This window comes from Falco peregrinus, chromosome 9 (genome assembly GCF_023634155.1).
Source record: "Falco peregrinus isolate bFalPer1 chromosome 9, bFalPer1.pri, whole genome shotgun sequence".
In the NCBI taxonomy this organism is placed as follows: Eukaryota; Metazoa; Chordata; class Aves; order Falconiformes; family Falconidae; genus Falco; species Falco peregrinus.
This window is the reverse complement of record NC_073729.1, coordinates 36,154,329-36,174,658: the sequence shown is the minus strand read 5'-3', so window position 1 is coordinate 36,174,658 and position 20,330 is coordinate 36,154,329. Positions and strand designations below refer to the sequence as shown.

At 49.6% G+C, this 20,330-nt stretch overlaps 1 protein-coding gene across 3 annotated transcripts in view; it reads right to left on the bottom strand.

Annotated features, from left to right (window-relative positions):
* Nucleotides 1-19,895, bottom strand: part of ACSS2 (acyl-CoA synthetase short chain family member 2) — a 33,221-nt gene extending 13,326 nt beyond the window's left edge. The window contains exons 1-5 of one of the 3 annotated variants that reach the window (XM_055813521.1): nt 19,736-19,895; nt 19,362-19,557; nt 1,678-1,769; nt 1,036-1,139; nt 671-743 (exon numbers count right to left, since the gene is read on the bottom strand). In XM_055813521.1, the coding sequence (XP_055669496.1) occupies nt 671-743; nt 1,036-1,139; nt 1,678-1,769; nt 19,362-19,557; nt 19,736-19,859 (589 nt within the window). In that variant the 5' untranslated portion in view covers nt 19,860-19,895. Of the gene's footprint in view, nt 1-670; nt 744-1,035; nt 1,140-1,677; nt 1,770-19,361; nt 19,558-19,735 lie in introns of those variants that run through there. The other 2 variants (XM_055813522.1, XM_055813523.1) reach the window with 2 other exon arrangements.
* Between the last annotated feature and the right edge of the window lie 435 nt (nt 19,896-20,330).

Sequence of the window (20,330 nt, the reverse complement as noted above, 5' to 3'; positions counted from 1 at the left end):
CTGATGGGAAAGGTTTCCTAATACACCCTTTTAGCCTAGAGAAACAGATCCAAGAGAAATGGTGAAATTCCTTCCCTGGGAGAGGTTCCAAATTGACCCCAACAAGTCCCTTGGGTATATTCTGTGCAAAATAATCCAACATGGCCAGAACACAGACCGCAGTTTAGTGGGTTTTTTCCATGCCATGGACCTATTAATAAAAACACTATTTTTTGCACTATTGCAAAAACAGTTGGAGAAATGCAGCGGGTGTGCATGCAAACACTACCACTTCCTTGCTTTACAAGGCTGAGAGTTGCAGCAGAAATGTCCTTAAAATTGGGAAGGGAGGGAATTCTCATATTAGGACTGCCTCATAAACGATACATCTTGCAAACATCTGGCTGATTTTGAAGAGGAAAATGGATGAGAAGCGTTTGGAAACATCTTATTAGCAGCTGGTGACATCATGCTTTACAGGACAAAGTGGGCGGGCTGCTTATATGCTTCACTGTACATTCGAAGTGGAAAATAGTACTCCAGCACCGCTACAAGCGGTGCATCCGCCTTGCGGCAGCTCAGCTAAAGCACTGCCCCTTCCTCTTCCATTTCCAAGTGCATCTGGCTTTTAAAATAAGGGCCTTTCAGACAGGCTACAGTAATGGCTCAGGGGCACAGATGCATGTTTTACCTGCTGTGATGAGGAGAGAACAACCGCAGTCAAGAATTCGCTCGCAAAGAGAGTCTGCCGAGAAACCTGCAAACTGACAGAGATCACACAACCAAGTCAGCAAGAACACAAAAAATACAACTCAAAAAAACCAACAGCAGCTGTGCGGTTCACCCGCGGTAAACGATACCACCAGGCACTGATGGAGACAGCTAAAGGAGCTTCATTCCACACTTAATGCAGAAAAGGGCTAGGCAACAGCACCTTAATTGAGTTTCCATCCATCTCATGGTCAGCACCCATCTTTCAAACTCCTCTCCCAGAAAGAAGAGCTGCTCTCCGTAAAGAGCTCAGCACCAAGAGCAACACAAAGGGCTTGTTCCTACCACAATGGAGTGCAGAGCTCCAATCCTGGCGCAGGCCAGCATGGCTACAACCAGCTCCAAGATCATTGGCATGTAGATGGAAACTCGGTCGCCTTTTTTCACACCTGCGGAGAGAAAACAAACACATCACATGGCAAAAGGACAGGATACAGAAAGAAACTAATGATTTAAATCAGCATCTATATGTACACTATAAAGCTTCAGATGGAACTAGGGCTGAACCAGTCTTGGGTTTTGCCTTTCAAGCCCTACAGCTCTGGTAAGATAAGATGACTGCAATGAACGCTCCATGTTCTCATTGGACGCAGCCCTTGAAGGAGGCAGAAGTGTAACTGGTGCCCACTGCTCACTGGAGAATCCCTGAGCAGCAAGTTTTGAGCACAGATTTCTTCCTTGTACAACTGACTTGGCCAGCATTGATTAGTTTTCACAAACAGAGCCAGAGATGAATCTCCAAAGGTGCATTGCAGAGCAAATCTGCATCCACTCTGCTTTACAAATGTGGAGGCAGAGAGAGAGGTGAAGTATTTTGCACAGAATTAATCAACAGACTGACAACCAGACAAAAAATGAGCCCAATCTCCAAAACTCCGGTCTGATGCATTCCCAGTATCCAATGTTCCTCTTGCTTCAGCTGCGTACCTTGGCTGCGGAGGACATTGGCGAACTGACAGACTTTGTGCAGCAACTCGCTGTATGTTATTTTCGCGGAATCCCCAGGTTCATTCCCTTCCCTGGAAAAGCAAGGTAGTATTTGTTATTGTACAAGCATTACAAGGCAAGCGCTGCACTTACTGCTTTGGACAACGTGTATGACCTCATCTGCCCTTCCAAGCAGAGTAACCAAACCCCAGAAATCCAATCCTGGGCTAAAGTTCTCCAATAGTAGGAAAATTAAGTCCAAAGTCCCCATTCCCTGTGTAGATCAGTATACCTGAAATCAATTGAATGCATGCAGTGGAAATACATGGTACTTTCAGAGAGGCAAGGAAGGTCCAACGGAACCGAAGCTGAGAGAGCACAAGCCCAAGAGCAAGCCAGGATTTACGGCATGGCACCCTTGCTCACATGCAGATATATCTGCATGACACATTGGCCAACGTTATTGTGCAGCAGCACACAGCCCTTAAATACCTGCCATCCGATGGACTGCGATGGGGTGTCAGGGCTGCCTTATTTTCCAAGGTCACACATACCAATGTATTTGTGCTATGTCATGCCTGCTCTGCATTATTGTCTCTGTGGCCCTCCATGAACCAACTCTGGGCTGCTGCAGCCCAGGTGCCAGTTCAGTGGGACATCCCATTAGACACACCGATGGGAAGAAGAGCCAAGAGCTGCAACCGGAGATGGAACGGGAATGTCGCATCCCCAGAGAAACGGTTTGCTACCGAAGAAAGCAGCAGGTAATTTTAATGTGACACAAGTCTTCAGCTATGCAAAATAAGGTGGCACTCCCAACAGAATGGGAGATTAACAAAGAATTTGAATTTATTCTCTCCCTGAGGCAACCAGTACAAAACCAGTAATGATCCATAAAAGAATAGGGTATCACTCTCAGTTGATAGTCCCCGTGGAAAAGTGTCCCCTTGAGTATGTGCAGCCAAATGAAAAACAACCCTGGTGCTGGGGAGAAGCCAGGAAGCACCTCCACGCTGTGTCCTCCCTTAGGACTGCAGCCAGGCTCCGTCTAACTTGGGAACAGAAACCTCACTTCTTTAACATCCAAGCAGTCCAGAGCACACAAAAAATATGTACTGAATTCTGCTAAAACTAACCCCTGCTCCTCCTTCCCCGGCAACACAAACAGCGGGAGTGCTCCTGTGACACAGAAATGCATAACCACACACCCTCATTTCTCATATCATTGTGTCAGCACAACAGTGACCAGTGCTCCAGTGGCAGGCATGGTCCTGGTGGAAACAGCGTAAGAGTCAGGAAAGCCCTGCTGACACAAGCTCTGCACCTCCTGCCCCATGCAGGACACGGCTTTCAGAACTGGGGGTTACACTTGGATTACCCCATTCAAAAGCTACTCATGGATCTGCTGCTTACAAATTTGACTTGTCCCACTCGATACCCAGTTATACTCCTGGCTTCCATGGTGGTCTGCAGCAACGGGGCGCATCGATACCTGCACTAAACTAACTTGCACAGGGCAGTGTTATCTTCCTACCAGTGGCTCCTGCAAGGGGATTCCCTGCTTGATCCTTTATGCAAGTTTGGTCCCTTTTAAGTGCAAAGAGGAGAGAAACAAGAATACTAAGAAAAAGTGTGGGAATGAAAACCAGCGTTCAGGGCAGGCAGCTCAGCTCTGGCATCCAAGCAGTTTGCCCTCCTTTCCCCATCATTACCAAGAGCATCACACTTTGAGCTAAATAACATGTGAGACTTGGGCTAGGGCCCTAACAGCAGGGCTCTCGCCTAGTAAAGAGAAACCAGGAAATCAGAGAGTTTCCTTGTTGATTTTATTACTTGAGGGTCAAAGATCCAAGACCCGATTTCAATGCTGGACTGAGGAGCTGTAACTGATTTCAGTGCTGTAACTGATCTGGCTTAGAGGAAGAGCATCTTCTTCTGTTGCATCCGACTGTGTGCTGGGAGCCCTGCCTCGCCACGCAGAGGTTTCCCTCAGTGCATCTATGCTGCAGGCACAACAACATCAAGGCTAGTGCTGCGCAAACCTGCTTGGGTCCAGACGTGCAGTACCACCGCATGTGCAGGCCTGCCCCTCAATGATGAGCCTTGCTAGGATACCTCTTAAAGGCAATTATAATGCTTCCAAAAGCAAGCTGGAACACCCCAGCCCCACTAACCCCCTGCACCTAAAGATCTCCGCACTGGGGTCTGCTAGGCACTGTGGGCAGGCCCTGTGCAACCCAGCCCCCAGCCCAGGGTAAAACCGGGCAGGGAGGAGGGACAGTGCTCTGCTGCAGTGTAGGATCTAATTACAACCTTTACTAAGAGAGAAACACATTAGGAGGAAAGGCTAGCACAGGCTGTCCCATCTGGAAGGCTTCCCATGTAAGGCAGGTAGGCAGGCAGGCAGCCCGCGGCCCTGGGTGCTATTTGGGGGCTCAGCTGGGCACCGCAGGTGAAGTGCTGTTTTGGCTGGTGGCAGACTTAGCCAAGGACACAGCAGAAAGCACTGGTCCCCCGTGCCAGGGAAATCAGGTGTGCCCATCAACTTGGTGATGCAACACCTACCTCAGGAGGGAGAGGAAGGCTCCGCTTTGCATGCAAAACTTGGGAGTCCTCTGACAGAAGCCCTGCAATCCTGCGCCCCAGGAAGACTTGGCTCCCTGCCTTGAGCCTTCCCGGCTGCATTTGTAATGCATCTCCTTGACAGACCCCCAGCAGGGCCTGGCCCTGCCCTGCAAACAGATTTCCGGAGGTGCCGATTTGCTTTGGGCTGGGGTGGCCACTGCTGCCACAAGATGGGCTGATGGTGGGATGCAGACAGAACCTATGTAAAAAGCTGCACTGAGCATCCTGCACTTGCTGGGCAGCTGTGAGGAGATGGCAGCCTCTCGGGCGAGCAGCCCTGCATACCCGCTCTGGGCAGATCCATGCTGCCTCCCGCAAACGGTACCTGGGAGGGACACGGACCTCTCCTGAGCCACCTGCGTGCAAGGCATCACTTTGACATCCCTGCTTTCCCTGCACATGAGAAGCACATCTCAAATACACGAGGTCCTCCTCCTCCTCGCTAGGCTCCAGGAGGGAAACTCAGGCCAGGGGATGCACCCAGGCTTGTCCTCAAAGCCAGCGCCCAGAGGGCTCTGCAGGAGAAAAGTCAGAGCGAAGTCAAAGAGAAGTTAAAACTTTCACAAGGATTGTCAGAGGGCTTTCAAAGTAGTTTCCATTCCTTCGCATGACTGCAAAAGAGCTCCAATAGCACCAGCAGGGGAAACCTCAGGCTTCGGATTTTAAGAAGATCTTGTGCTTAATGGGAGATAAATTGCACCCACATTTCCACAGGAAAAGCCGCCTCCTTTCACCGCATCTCCAGCAAAGGCCTCTGAGCAGTCTCTCAAGAGCAGGCAATTGCTTCAGTCTCCCTGCGTCTAAAAACAGTTTGGAGTGCCCACAGCTACACTCAGCGAGCTACAGCAGCACTCAGAGTGCTCTGTCCTCTTCCCTGGCACAAAAGCCCAGAGAATTATGTATTTTAGACAGGGCATCTAAAGGAATGCCCACTTGCATGCTACCAAGTAATCCGTGCGTCAAAAGCAAGCCTGTAAATTCCTGGCATCAAAGTTCTGCAAGCAGCATCTTCCCTTCAGCACCCGTCAGACAGAAGCAAATGCTGTCAATCCTGAGCCTCTCACACAGACTGCCTTGTCCAAATTAAATCGAAAAAGAAATAAAATAACTCACACTTCTGAAAACATTACCACAGTGCTCACCTCTATACCTACAGCATGCAGCCCAAGCCCCGCAGAATCCAACATCCCCCAGACAGATCCCTTTTTAGGAACTGGCGACAAAAATAGTTGGCAGCAGTACTGCTGCAATTGTTAGCATGCAATCTTTGATCTAGCAGCAAAGCCTTCCTCTGAAAGGGAAAAAAAAAAACCCAAAACAATCTTCAGCTCCCCAAACTTCCCAGACACATCATTAGTTGAAATACACGGCGAAACACAGTTCGAGCCGGATGTTTTTCTCACCTTCCTCAGAGTCCTGCATTTAGCAACTAGTAATCCAAAATCTTACAGTATCATCTGGGTCACAGCAGGAATATATTTGAGTTTTTTAGCACTTGAGAAGGCCATGTTCTACATACTGCATGTTGTGTGCACACTCAGCTGGAGAAAAGCATTTTTTGGCCATATGGTCTCAGCTGAACCCCCCAACAATTAAGTAAATGCAAGCCCTTTAAACACAGGGATGTATAACCGGGGACCTTCCGAGGCAGGCTTTCTCCTAAAAATCAGTGCTTTGTTGAAAAGTCAGGTTTCATGCAAAGGTGATAGCTTTTGAGCTGCCTGCAGCCATTCGTGGCCAGGACCAGATAACCCAAGGGCATCAGGGACCATCACCACGGCAGTGTGTAGGACAGTAGCGCCCAGCTCTGCACAAACAGATCCCTGTCAGCATATCAGAGGAAGCACAGGCTCTGCAGAGCGTGTATCATACTGCTCCCTTCTGTCAGCAGTTAAAATAAAGGGCTCCCCACTTCTGAACAGGCGCTGTGATGCACACAAGTCCCATGGGACATGCCTTCGGTGGCCCCACCAGCGCCTCAGCAAGAAATGGTCACATGGAGAAGGCACCCTGGGCAGGAGAGGAAGGAAACTTCAGGTGGGGACACCTGAACACATCACCTCCATAGCACAGCACCACCACGCTTACGGGAGGTTCATGGGTTGCCTGCCTGCTCAGCTGGGAGTTTGACCTTGGAGGTGCAGAGCCAAACCTGTTTCACCTCACGCTCCTGTAGCTAAATCAAGGTTAAGCTACCCTGTTAAAAGCGACTACGTAGGCTAGCAAAAGATTTAGTGTTGTACATTCATTGTGCAGTAAGGAAAGTGGTTTGTAGGAGCAGGCAAGCATTTCTTTAGAGCTACGTTAACTCAAGCACTGACCCAATGGAACAGTCGGGGATGCAGAGCAGCAGCGTGGGAGAGGGAAGCTGTGGCCAGATGCACTCCTGGATATTTGCACCAAAGCAGGTTAAGAAGTTATTGTGCTCTGCCAAGCACCAGGGCTGACCGCAGGACTTTTCAAAGCACTGGTCTGCTTCACCCACTCATGACATAACCAGGCGAGCCTTTCACCGCCCATCCAAGCCAGCTGAGCCACTCTCAACAAGCAGGAGGGAGAGGCAGCAACTTCTTAGCCTGCACAGCTTGGTGGCCAAGGGGATGCACACTTCCCAGAGTGCCCAAACGGACCAAGCAAAGCTGGCCTGGAAACCGATCAGCAACACTGTTTGGTTTCTCTCTTTCACCAGATTTCTACATAAAAATTATTTGCATAACCTCTTTGAGTAATGGATGAATACAGCTTGCCTGTGCAACACTGCCTCAGCATTTTTATGGAGCAGCAGGAAGCACTGGTTGCATCCGTGGGAATTATGGTTTTTAAGGCAATTGCCAATTATGATTGTGGTTTACAAGGGTTATAACACCAAGATGCTGGTGTACAGGAGAAAATGATTAAATGAAGTCAAGCAAGCAAAGTGTTACAAGTTCTCCAGATCTGCCAGACCATCTGCAGATCCGCAAAGAGAAACAGAAAAATCACAGACCAAAGCAAGCCAGGGCACAAAGCCCAGGCCTGCCTGACCCCTCCCTCTAAATGCTCCCACTGATGACCAAAGGGGCTGAAGATCATTTAAGTTTCTTCTCAAAGTTACTGTGACCACACCCCCTCAAATAAAAGCATTAACCCAAAGTTACCAGGCACAGCTGGGGAGCGGGACATCTGGAAGGCAAGTTTTCAGAGCAAAGCAAGACACCTCAAAGCCCCCAGCCAGCAAAGAGGCAACAGCAGCCCACAGAGCAGTTTTGCTTAATGCAGGAAAACGCTCTGCATTTTAGCTACCAGCAAGCAACCTTAAGAAAACCTTAAGATTCCCTGTTTGCAAAAGGTGTCAGAAGAGGGAAAGGACCCTTTCCCAGACAATGCAATGTTAGAGGAAGAATTTGCACAGTGAGGAATGGCAAAAAGCCTCCAGTAGAGCAGAGATGGGGACTGTGGGAATGTCCGCCCTAAACCGTCTCTGGTGCCATCTAACTAAAACACATTCAGAGCCCCAAACCCCTCCTAAGCGTGCGATCAAGCTGGTGCATGAGAAGCGTGGGATGGAGACAGCGAGTTCTCCAGCTCCACCAGCAGCCTGTCCCCAGGGCACAGAACGAGGCGAAGGAAGGAACTTTACCGAAGGCTCCTGCACAGTGGCACCTCCTCACGTGCAAGGTCACGGCTCACAGCTTCTCGATCCGCCCCACATCCCAAAATTAGAGCAGCTGAAATGCCAGGCAGAGCTTGGCCAGGCTGAGCTCCTGCCACCTGGGGAACGGGCTCACATGCACGCCACGTGGGCAGCGGGAGCCCCGGGCCCCTCCAACGCCTGTGCCAGCACGCACGGGCTGCGTGCTCTGCTACCGCGGCTATCAGCTGCTCACAGACCGCCTGCTGCCGTTTGGCCCCGGCTGGTCTCGGGGGAGCCAGGAAACCTGCTGCCTGGAGAAGGGCCTGCCTGGAGATACCTCAGTAGTTTGGGAACAACCACCGTCAAAAGTGGAAAAAGTACAATTTCTCCCTGCACCCCCAGCCTTGCTTATCCCGTCTGACACCGGAACGGCAATCAAGTAGAGACAGCCCCCTAAAATCTGTCCTTGAGAAAACAGATTATGTTGGAACGTTAAGTTTGGAGAGACCAGCTGTGCAAGACAATCAGAAAAAGACCCTGTTTCATTGGAAAAAAATGCTGGTATTTGCATGGATTGTTCGATATGAAAGAGCTCCTAGGCAGGGTGCCCAAAGCAGAAGGGTCTCTCTCCAGCAGGGTCTGCACCGCTGACTCCAGCAGGGAGCCAGGGGGGCCTGAAACAGGTTTGCAAAAAACCTTCACAAGAACATTTCTTAACAACCTGACAGCGTGCCCAGCCCTGCCCATGCTTAACGTCACCTATCTCCCACCCCAGTAATGCATGGCAGCAAATACCCAAGAGTTCTGGGAAGGCTAAGGGGTCTTTCAAGTAAAAGGTTTACCAGAAAAAGCTGCTCAGCCTCTACCATCCCTGCAGTCATGTTCTAATCCCATTGCATCATGACAAGGATCAAGAAAGAAGAAATTGTGTAACGATGGAGCATAGCCTGGGAGAGGCTGGTGAAAAGATTTTCCCAATATATTCAGAAATACTTGGCAGCGCCAAGAGAACACTGTTGAGTAAACCTAGCAACAGAAATCTCAGGGAAAAGACAAATCTTATCAATTTAACCGCATCACCTTCTAAAACCATACAGTTAACTCTCAGACCTGCATTAAAACCACCCTATGCTCTTCCCCTCCAGTGCCCCCATCACACAGGTAGGCCCCAGCAAAGCTCCACTGTCAAATCCATCCCAGCCAAATCATCTCAACTAAAAGGTGATCACGTAACCAGGATGAATGGGCTCCTACTGCTGGAAAGAAAGCTAACCCAGGCTGGCAAACAGCACTCTGCCATGCCAAAGCAGGAGCCCTGGGCTCTGCAAAGCAGGATGCACTGCGACCAGCCCCCAACGCCCATCCTCTCCAGCACAACTGACCAAAACACAGGCATTACCGTGCCTGTATTTTCAAAACAGCTAAAATGGAACATATTTCTAAAGGGACACCGGGCCACCATCTGCTCTATGATCAGGAAATCAGTCTTCTAATCACCTTTAAAAACAGCCATATGGAAATGCAGCCTACAAAGAAAACACTCCCCACCCTGCGTGGCTGCTAATGTCCATAGGAAAAACCGCATCAATTTTCTGTCTTTCCTTCTTACATATGTTCTCAGCTACTCTTTCTATTTGTAGCCTTTCACAACCTGAACAAGTACCAGAGGCATCTAAAGGAATAATATTTATCTTGTGCAGTCCAACCACTGTTCACCATACCCTGAGTGATGCCTACAGCACAGAGCCCAGCTGGAGGCAGACACTGCTTCAAAATCATTTATTCACCCTCCAAAATTCCCTCCAATTTTCCCACTCACCTGCCAGGCTACACCCTAAAAACCTACTTCCAGCCCCTTTCTCTAGGCTGTGGGATGCTCAGACGCCTCTAACGGAACCAACACCTCCTGGCTTACACTGCTGCTGGTTCATCGGCCAACATAAGCAAGTCAGCGCAGTGGGGTTTGTACAGCCTGCATTCACATCAGAGAGCCAGGACACCCATGAGTAACAGTTTTAAAGAAGACGGGACTGACAGCAGTCAGCAAGCCCCTCTTCAAGGGAAATCTACTATTATTTTGACAAAATAAGGCAGCTCTCAAGTAACACAGACCATGTGTAAATACCTGCTGATGGCACCAGCAGCCATTCAGTGCTGATGGGTACCTGCTCAGCAGCAAGGGGAATTCTGCTTCTCTGTGGTTTCACGTTTTTCCTACTCACTTGATATTGAGTAACCATCAAGTCAAGAGGATATGCATTGACTCTATGTTCTTACCTTCTTAAGTATTTTACAACATGGGAGAACAGCCAATGAAGAAAAATGACAGCTTTTCACCTATTTTATTTAGAGGAAAGTTTAAGATTTAAAAAAAAAAAAAAAAAAAGGTTTTTTTGAAACAAAATGATTACATAGTGTTGCAACAGAGCTCATATGCAAGACTTATGGAGTAGGTCACCGAGTTTGGCTGACCTCAGCCAGCACTTCTAACTCTGCCAGCCAAATCCACAGAACGCTGTAGAACGCAAGAGCTTGACACAAGAGGAAACATTTTAGCTGTTTACCATAAGTCATATTTTCAGAGGAACACCGACTATTTTCACCAGGCCAACAGGACGAGAGCTCATTTCCAGCACAACACAGCTGATTCTTTGTTTAAACAATTTGCAGGCGGGCCACAAAATATATCCTGGACAAAGTTTCTAGAAGTCAAACAGTCAACAAGCCACCTGCAGCTAGGAAACACCGCATTTGGGGAAATACTGCATCTCTGGATGGAGCACGCTGCCCAGTTTTCAAGACTTTCTAGGAACACTGAAAGCCAGGCAAGCTGATTTCAATGGAGGCCCAAACAATATCCATTAAGGACATGACAGGGAAATTAAACTTTTAATCAGATTTTTGGTGGACATTTCTACTTCATGCCTCAGAAACCTCCACGGCCAGATGCCACCGGCTGAACTGTTACCTTGTGTAGAACAAGGAACATCTCTTAGAAAATGGTCAGAGGCAACAGGAATGTAAAACATGCTTCACTATCAGGTACTCAGATGTGAAAGAGTAACCAGGAAGGCCATTGATTTCCTTGAGAGATTCCCCTAAAGAAGGGAAGTGACATCTGCAGAAATGATGGGCTTTGAATTTACAGAGAACTGCCAGGGCTCCTGACTTCATACCACACCACATTTCAACATCGGCAACAAGTGATGTGCAGAAATGCAAACAGAGAACCAAAACCCTGCTCCAGCCGTGCACAACAGCTCTGCTGCAGGGCTGGGCACAGAAGGAAAAGGCAAGCTCATTGTGCTGGTGGAGTCAAAAGGTTTTCTCAAAGCACTGGCAATCAGTATTACAGCCTAACAGCTCTGGGCACAGAAAGCCCACCGGACACAACAAATGCCACTACCCACAGGAAAAATGCCATGTTTGGAACAAGCATCCACTTACACCTCTTCTGGCAGAGCCTGACCACTTTGTCCCCTGTAAACGCCACTGCGTGGAGCAAGTCTCATCCACATGGAGCCCAAGTCCTTGTCCGCTTCTGCTCCATTCACACCAGGGTGTCAGAGGAGAACACACAAGCTGTTCACACAATTAAAATAATCAGATTTTCTAGGCTGATGAGTACATTGAAGGCTCTGACCTTCCACATCCTGAATCTATGTAGGAGCTCACCATCCTCTCTGTTCCTAAACTCCATTTATCTGCCCCAATTTCAGCTCTCACACAATATTGGCATATTGTGAATATTGGCAGAACCCCAGCACCCCTCCCAACAGTAAGCAAACTATTCTTAAAACATCAAGGTGCCTGCTATATTTGCCAGTGTTACAAGATACAAGTTTCACAGACGTGAGAAACTGAGAGCTATTGTCTATGCATGTACACCCCTCGCTACTCCCCCAGGTAGTTATTGGGCAGCCACACACCCAGAACCATGCAGAAAGGCAGCTTTGGACAGGTTATAAGGTGACCTTTTAAGACGGGAGTGCAAGAAACAATTCGTGAAAAATTATTAAATTCCTTGTGCTGAATCAACAGAGCCAGACGCTCTGTCACAGCAATGAGCAACATGAGGAAAAAATACTAAATAAGGACATAAAAGTTGCCACAGGTCTCATTTACACAGCAGTATCGCACTGCAGCACTAGGATGTTCACAGCAGCTCAGCCAAGAGCCTTTTTAAACAAAAACAAAATACCACGCTGGGGCAGAACCAGGGTCCAGTGTTTTGTCTTCGGGAGCAGCAGCAGGAGATGCTGTTTATGGAGGGCAGATGAGCCCAGCCACCACCAGCAGTTCCGTTTCATTGGGGGACCTGCTGCTGGTCCTCAGAAGTGACCATTAAAAGCAAGGAAGCAAAGAGTAAGGCTAAACCAGCTCCATAGAAAGGCAGTTCTTCCATTCAAGGTTAGGCTGTTTTCTTGAACCTTTTGTGGGAAACCCCACGAAGGCAGTCTGAAAACAGCAGTACCCGTGCGCTCAGTGCCACCCGCCTTGCACCCCTGCTGGTCTGCCAGCAGGACTTCACAGCAGCTCCATCACCTTTCCAGCAGACTGCACTGGTCCATGCCCACAGCGACTCCATTCCACTTTACCACTAGGGATGCAAGGCGGATTTACTGGTTCCCAGGACCCACTCCATTGCCCCATCTAGACCGAGTGGGGCTGGCAACCTCCCAGCCCTTGGCACAGTGGCCTTTTGCAATAACACACAGCATACCCAGACTGAGCTCTGCAATTTCACATTCAAGTTCCTGCAGTCCTCTAGGGTGCATGCCTTCTAATCCTGGGCACTTACTGACATCCAACTTGTTTATCTGGTCAAATACTTCCTCGTATTTATATAGATGGATGCTGTATCTCTGCCAGTAGCGACTACCAAGGGTTTCAGAGCAAAAGGCGAGGAGCAAACAGCTCTGACAACCCAAATGAAAGCTGCTCCCCTGATTCAAGGCTGCTGCTGGCGTGTGTTCCATGCAGGAGAGCTTATACAACCCCTCTCCTTAGTGCTCAGCCACAGAGCAACCACCCAAGTGCTGCCTGAGTGCCTTCCTTCTTTACAAATTTGACATAACAGAGGAGGAAAGTCCCATTCTGCTTACAAAAACAGGATTACAGGTTATTCAAGCTCAGTAAAAACTACTTCCAGCGACAATCTTCAATAATGCTGAACTCCTTCCCACGGAGCACCAAGCCCAGGGGTGCTTCTGAATGAGCAAAGCCACAGATGACCACAGGCACTGTGTAATCCAGGGGTCACTAACTTTTAATAGCTGTCCCCTTCCTTCACTGCACCGCAGAGCAGGACAGCACAAGGCTGAGAGCGCTTGCCGGCTCCCTGCTTCTGCATCCTACGACATAAAAGTCTCTGCAGAGCAGGCATGGGGCTTGAGATCTCATCAAACCAACCATCCTTCCCAGCATCTCCCCGCAAACCAGCACGCATACCTGACAGGAATGAGTCAAGCTTTGCTTCAGTCAGCCCTTGAAAGGGAAAACCAATTCCAAGTAACTCCATGCCTGCCAGCTGTCTAATGTGGAGCTCAAAACCCTGACTCAGAGCATCCCGGAAAGCACACCCCACATTTCCTTCCACATGCTGGAAGCCCACAGGACAGTACCTTCCTGAAGAAGGTATTTTGCCGCTCTCACATATCTAGTTCATCCCTGGCACAGCTGCTCACCTGGTAACTACGTGAGAATTCATGAGTAATAAAGAGGACAGAGGATGCAGCACACATGTGCAAAGCCATTAACAGAAACACTTGGGACAGAAGAACCTTAAGATATGACAGAAGAAAACCAGTGGATGCCAGGTCTCAGCACACACACACATATAGCCTTCGGAAACCAGCTTCAGACCACAACCGCTGAATTTTCCAGCCCCTCAGGTTGAACCAAGACTCTCCAAACCCTTAAGCAGGCATCACCACACTGCCCTGGGGCAGCACAGCTGGTCTCTCATCTGCAACCAAACCCACAGTAGGACAGAGTGATCACATGAAACCAGTTTGAGTCCAGCATAGCCTTGCTCAAAACAGCCTACATCTGAAGACAGAGACTCCATCCACCAACGGAGAAAAGCCAGGGAGCTACACCTGAGGGCAAGCTACGAGTCCCTCCTGTCCCAGTTTGCACTTATATACAAGCACCCAAACACAGCAGCTGTTTGCACTGCTGCCACAGCACTAACCATACTGGTTGGTGATTGTCCTAGAACTGGGAGAGGAAAAATTCCACCAAAGAAATCTGGAAAGCAAGTAACCTGGACGTGTCTGAGGTACAGTAGCTACTTCCTTTACTCCTTGTTTTAATACCAGGTTTCTATTGATGCTCCCACCATTCCCACTCGTGCACTACACAGAACTCAGAGTCAGACAGGGCTCCGCAAAGCAAAGATGTTCTTGCCCGGAGGTATGAGAAACACTGCTCTACAGCACTCAGGCAATGCAGCCACTTTGGTAAACCCCCTCCCAGGCTGCAAGATTTCACAAAACCCACCAGAAGACAGCTACACTTTCCATGATGGAAAGCTACAACGATCATTGCCCTTGAAGGAGGGTACAAGATCTATATCTTAATAAAATACAAGCACATTCAACGTATTTCATTACCTACTTAGGTGCACCCAATCCACCCAGCTTCCAGAAGCAGAGCACTGTGCTGTCCAGAATGCTTCCAAATAACGGCTATCTGCCACAACCACCAAACTATCGCTCCACTCTCAGCACACACAGATGAGGTGACATGGATTGCTAAGGATGCACCCCAGGAAGTTTCTCCGATTTTCAGGGCTGAGTGGGGCCACCCATGAAGAACCCCCATCAGGGAGAGGAGCAGTGCTGAGCCTGACTGGTACTGCAAGCATAAACCAAACACATGGTAACTCTTTCAGAGCACTTTTCACTGCTGCGGGGCTTACTGAGATCCCCCTGTGGGAGTTATGCCCCCGATCAGCAACAGGGGAACAGCACACTGGGTATGGCTGTTTGGTAGCACCCGCACATAGCTCTGACTGTTCTCAGCAGCCGGCAGGCACGCACCTGCAAATGTGTACCACTAAAAGCAACCTTCCCAGTGGTGAATGTTGGTTCTTTAAACAAACTGTATGATTTAGGGATGTGCTTTAACTATCGGAACAGTGTTGAAAGAGACTGCATCACTGCAAGCATAGCAAGCCATCCAGGCAGTTACCAAAAAACTAAGAGTCAGTTTGGCACGGGACACTGAAAGGTGCTGAAGCCAGTGGGAGTAGCAGAGCCGAGTGCATTGTAGAGGCCTGCTACAGTTAAGCACTTCCGAAAGTCTCAGTGTTAACAGCCAGCATCCTCAGTCACAGCATCTGTGTAGATGACAGTAATGGAAGACTGGCACCTGTGAGGGTATCTGAAGAGAAAAACACAACCCAGTGCTGACCTGGATTATGGAGACCAAGCACTTTATTCTCAGCAGTTCAAGATAAGATTATTTCTGCAAACAGAAGAGGTCCAGACCTTTACAGCAGAAATACAGCTGAAAGACAGCTTCATCTGGTTTCATTTTTGACTCTGGGGTGGCACATCCCAGAACAAAGCGCTCCATGGCGAGGAACGGCCACCAGACCAAGGTGCACCAGCAGCCAGCAGGTCTTGTTCCCATTTGGCCCCAGCAGCACCTGTACACCAAGCCAGGGTTTGACAATCTGTATCCTCTCTGGAAGGCTGCTGTCCAAAAACTATTTCCAGCTTCCTAATAAAACCCTCCAGAAGTGCTCCGGACCTTTTTTTTGTTTGGGTTTGGAGTTGTTTCTTTTTTTAAAACATACTCTATAGTTGTTGGTTATTTCCTTAAAGAAAGATTTATTGGAAGAAATATCACAGCTACAAGCCCCTAAAATCCTTTACTACATGTAAAAAAACCCAAACCAAACCCCAAGAACAAAAACAAGCAAAACCCCCCACACCACTCCTTCACCATTTTATCTTTGCAATGTCATATTTGTTCTAGGCCCAGAATGGGAACCATAGGCGGTTATTCTTTTGTTTAAACAAAGCCCCAGTAAGCTCTGGCAGCCTTTACTATCTTTGTTTCTCCTTTCTAGATGTTTTATTTCATATGCGTGCATAAGAAAGCAGAAAATAGACACACTCTCCCCAAGATGGCAGAAGACAGCAGCACCCTGCTAAGCTCACGTACCTGGGCTACAGGGAGGCTCAATATATTGTGCCAAGCCCTACCTCCTGCCCCTGCCCCCCGGTCCCTCCAGGCACCACCAATACTGCAGCTGGGGTGACTGGTTTGAGAAACAAAGCCAAGAACCTGGTGCTTCAGCTATGCACAGGTTACACAGAGGACAGGCTTCATCCAGGTACCTTTGCACCCCAGGGTGTAATGAGAGACTTTTGTAATATATGTTTTCTTTTTGAATTCCCACCTGGTTATATTTTTACCTCCACAAGCTGCCCAGGCTGATGTTTATTTATATGAGCTTATTAACAGGCACTTCAGCACAGAACCATTAATTTCTCTATGCGACACGGGTATGCCCGCTGCATGAAGGCACACTGTGCTCCTGCTCTAACTAACGCTACCCACCACAGACAGAGTCCCCAGCACGGCTTCAAGCCCCCTGCAAGTGCCCTCACCGTCCCAGCTGGCTTGTCCAGTGCATTCCACCTGCAAGGCCCGCAAAAGCCACCATAGGTATCTACCTGCCCAGTAAGCACAGTGTTATTGACTTTGGCCTTTCCACACCATTATGAAAGAGATTTCACTTTTGAGAGCAGCACTTTATCAGAAACACTTCCTGGAGCTACTGTTCCTTTTTAGGCCACATCAGCAATACCAAACAGAGAAAGAGGAATGAAAATCAGCAGAAACAGAAATACTTGTAATGTTCACAGGCAGAAAGAGGTATCAAAGTGAAACAGGCAACAGGGAAAATGCAAGTGTTTCCTACCAACTCAGGATGGTCATTCTGAACTACACAGCCCTAACAGCACCAGGAGGACAGTATCACGACAGTAAACGTCACCCATGTACAAGTTCTGCAGCACAAAGTAATCCCATTGTGCTGAAAGAGCAATTCCATGTGACTTGGGGTTAGACCCTCTGAGTGGAGCCAATCTGGGCAGACTTGACTGATGGTGGTGCAGGAACCTTCAGAGCAGCTTGGTTGTAACAAGTCTGGATGAACTGCTCACTCTTTCCAGTCCATGCAGAACCTGAGACAGCCAGTCAGCAGCACACAGCAGCTCTGAGTTTTGTCAGGACACATCTCTTCTCAGAGACGCTCAGCAATGCCTTGAAATATTCTTCACTTTTTTCCTAATTTCTCCCCTTAAAAGCAAAAGGCCACGGTCTCTTATCTTTTCAAAGCTCCCCTCGAGCTGGGCAATCACAGATACCTTGGTATAAGCTCAGCACCTTCTCCCATCTAGCAGGCTATAGACTTTCTCGTAAGCAAGGAGCCTAGGTATTTTAAAAGAATTCTAGTTTTTCCCAGGAATCCTTTGGAGGCGCTCATTTCTTTTTTTAACCTTTGATACAGTGTGACAAGTCTCAAGTGTTTCAGGAAAGCGAGCTCCTTCAGTAGTGTTAAACACGCAATGTGAAAGGACAAGACAGGAGCAATTACATTTTGATATTGAAGAAAAGCATGCACCCAGAGGCACCCACATGCTCCTAGAAGAGTAAAGTTACAATTTGCAACCCCTAGACCGGCTTCCTCAAGCCCTCAGTGCCACAGTTCACAGGTCAGTACTGCCCATGCCATGTTCAGCGTGCCTCTTCCATCCCTCCAACATTCCCAGCTGACACCTCCAGACCTGGCACCCCAGTGCCAGGTCACTTGTGACTGAAGCACGCTAGGAGACTTTATCCCAAAATAGTTGGGGAAACTGTCTGTGAAGGAGGAAGAGAGCCCTTATTTTTCAGCATGACTGACAGACACACACCATTTTAATATCCACTCCAAATTTTGCTCAGCATCACAAATACCCCCAAAGGCTGCCAGAATAACTAACAAGAAAAATCTTCACCAAGACCAAATTAAAGCTGTAGGCTGCTGTCTAGCTGTCACCCAAAGATTTATGTGCACCCACTCCCTCCATAAAAGCTGCCAGCACTGGCCTGCCAAATGGCTTTGTTTGCTGGCACACCTGCACCTGAATGAGTTCTACAAAGGAGTTTTCATTCAGAAGCTCAGTCATTTCACATAAGAGCAAGTTAGAGCAGGGAAGTAACTTTCCACCACTTAACACCTGTGTCTTATCAATATGATTATTTGCTAAGCACTATGTGCAATTCTTTCACTGAAGCAATAGCTCTATGATAGAAACTCTAGAATAAGCCCAATTTTACAGTCTCAGCCAGAATTACACTGGTATAAACATATTCCTTTCTGTAGCAGGGTAGCTCCTTGTCACCTTTATGCGAGATGACTGTGGGGGGGGGGCCAACCCTTCAGCTGCACAAAACTACTTAGAGCATCTGCTATTTTTATTGCAATGACAGCAAGACCTCCAGCGGCTCTGCTGATGGTACTCACCATAACTCAACAAGTTATTGCATCCTAACAAGTGGTACATTTAATTGTACTTCCTGTACTGCCACATACAGTCATACTGCTGCAACATAAATGCATGCTAGCTCAAGGGAAACAGCAAAATGCATGGATGAGCCAGACCCTGTTCTCAGTTTGGGGACACAGCTGTGGTGCCAGCTGAACTAGATCAGCAGGGGAGCATTAGTTCTGGATGTTGGACATCGCAGCTGAAGCCTATTTCACATCAGTGCAAAAATTTCAAGTTTCACATGGCTTTTAACACTAGTAACTACTCTGGTAAAGAAAAATACAAACAGATTCAGAGAGAGCTGGAAGTTAATTTTTCTTCCAATGATAAGAGAAGCCAGCCTTCCTGAGAGCATCACAGTCTTACACATGTTCAAGGGCAAGGAATCAATATAAAAGCTCAGGTTTTAGTAAAACCTTTCTGCCACAGCAGTGGAACTTGCCAGACCCACAAAACATGAAGACAGGACACACGGGGCTTATTAGCTTTTTGCTCTTGGATGTGAGCTGCTCCTCATCCCATATCTCCTTGTACACTTACCTACTTCACTAGGGAACTGTGGCAATTCTGGAGAAACCGTGAAACTGCCTCCATCCCATCTCTGAAAGCTCTGAGCTTCCAGCAGGTACAGCTGCAGAGCCACAGCTGGAAGCCAGGAGCTCCTGGGCCCCTTCAGCTCATCCCGGGATGGGCAGAGCAGCCCAGGACATGGCTCGTCCCGTTGGCACAGAGAGCCAACCCCGGTCGACCCATGTAAAGGTCCTCACCGGTTTTACCGTGTTTTAATTCACCTGGGTCAACAGTCTTGCCTGAGTTGGCAGCCAACACCGCCGGCACGCTGCGGCATGCTAGCTGCACACCTCCTACCCACGACAAAAACAGGAATTTACCAGTAAAAAGCAACTTTGTCCCCAAGTCTCTTCTCACTGACATTTCTGTCCAGCAGGTTGTAGCAGACGTTGGTGGTCGCCCCTTTCATCCACTCGATGAAGATCTTCCCCTTGGTCACGTCGAAGTTGTAGCGCAGGAAGGGCCCGGCGTGCTGGCTCTGCCAGTAGAACTCCTTCGCGATGTCGCCCCAAAACTCTGCAAAGGCAACGGCCGGCGCTGGTGACGCGGGCCGGGCCGGGGGAGGGCAGCCAGCGCCCCGCGGGGCACGGCGGCGGCCCACGCGTGTGGCGCGCCACGGCCCGGCCGCGCTCCCGCCCAGGGGAGCCGCTCCCCGGCCCGGCCCGGGGGCAGCGGGCACGGCGGAGGCGCTCACCCTGCGGCTCCTCCACGGAGCGCTGGTAGAGGCGCTGGTAGTGCGGCAGCGAAGGGACGTGCGCCGCCGGCAGCAGCTCGGGCCGCGGCCGGTACAGCCGGGCCTGCTCCTCGGGCAGCACCATGGCGGGGCGCCGGCGGCTCTGGGCGGGTGGGCGGCCGGCCGAGCCCGCTTCAAAGCGGCGCGGGGACGGGGGCGGAGACGGGGGCGGCGGCGGCGGGGCCCGCCCTCATGGCGGCGGCGGCGGGGGGAGCGCGGCCGCCCGGCGCCCCGGCTGGTCCCGCGGGGCCCGGCTGAGCCCGGCGGGAAGCCCCGGGGCGGCGGCAGGCCCGGGCGGCCAGCGGCTCGCCAGCAGCGGGGCGCCGGGCCGCGTGTCCCTGGCAGCCATGTCACCCGGGCAGCCATGTCACGCTGGCAGCCATGGCCCCCGTCTCGTCAGCCATGTTTCCCCCCACCTGGCAGCGCTGTCCCCTTGGCAGCCATGTCACACCAGGCACCTCCGTGAGTGGTGTCTCCTCCGTCACCCATGACCTCTCTGTCAGCCCTGTTCCCTCTGTCACTGGTGTCTCCCCTTTCAGCTGTGTCCCCCTCATAG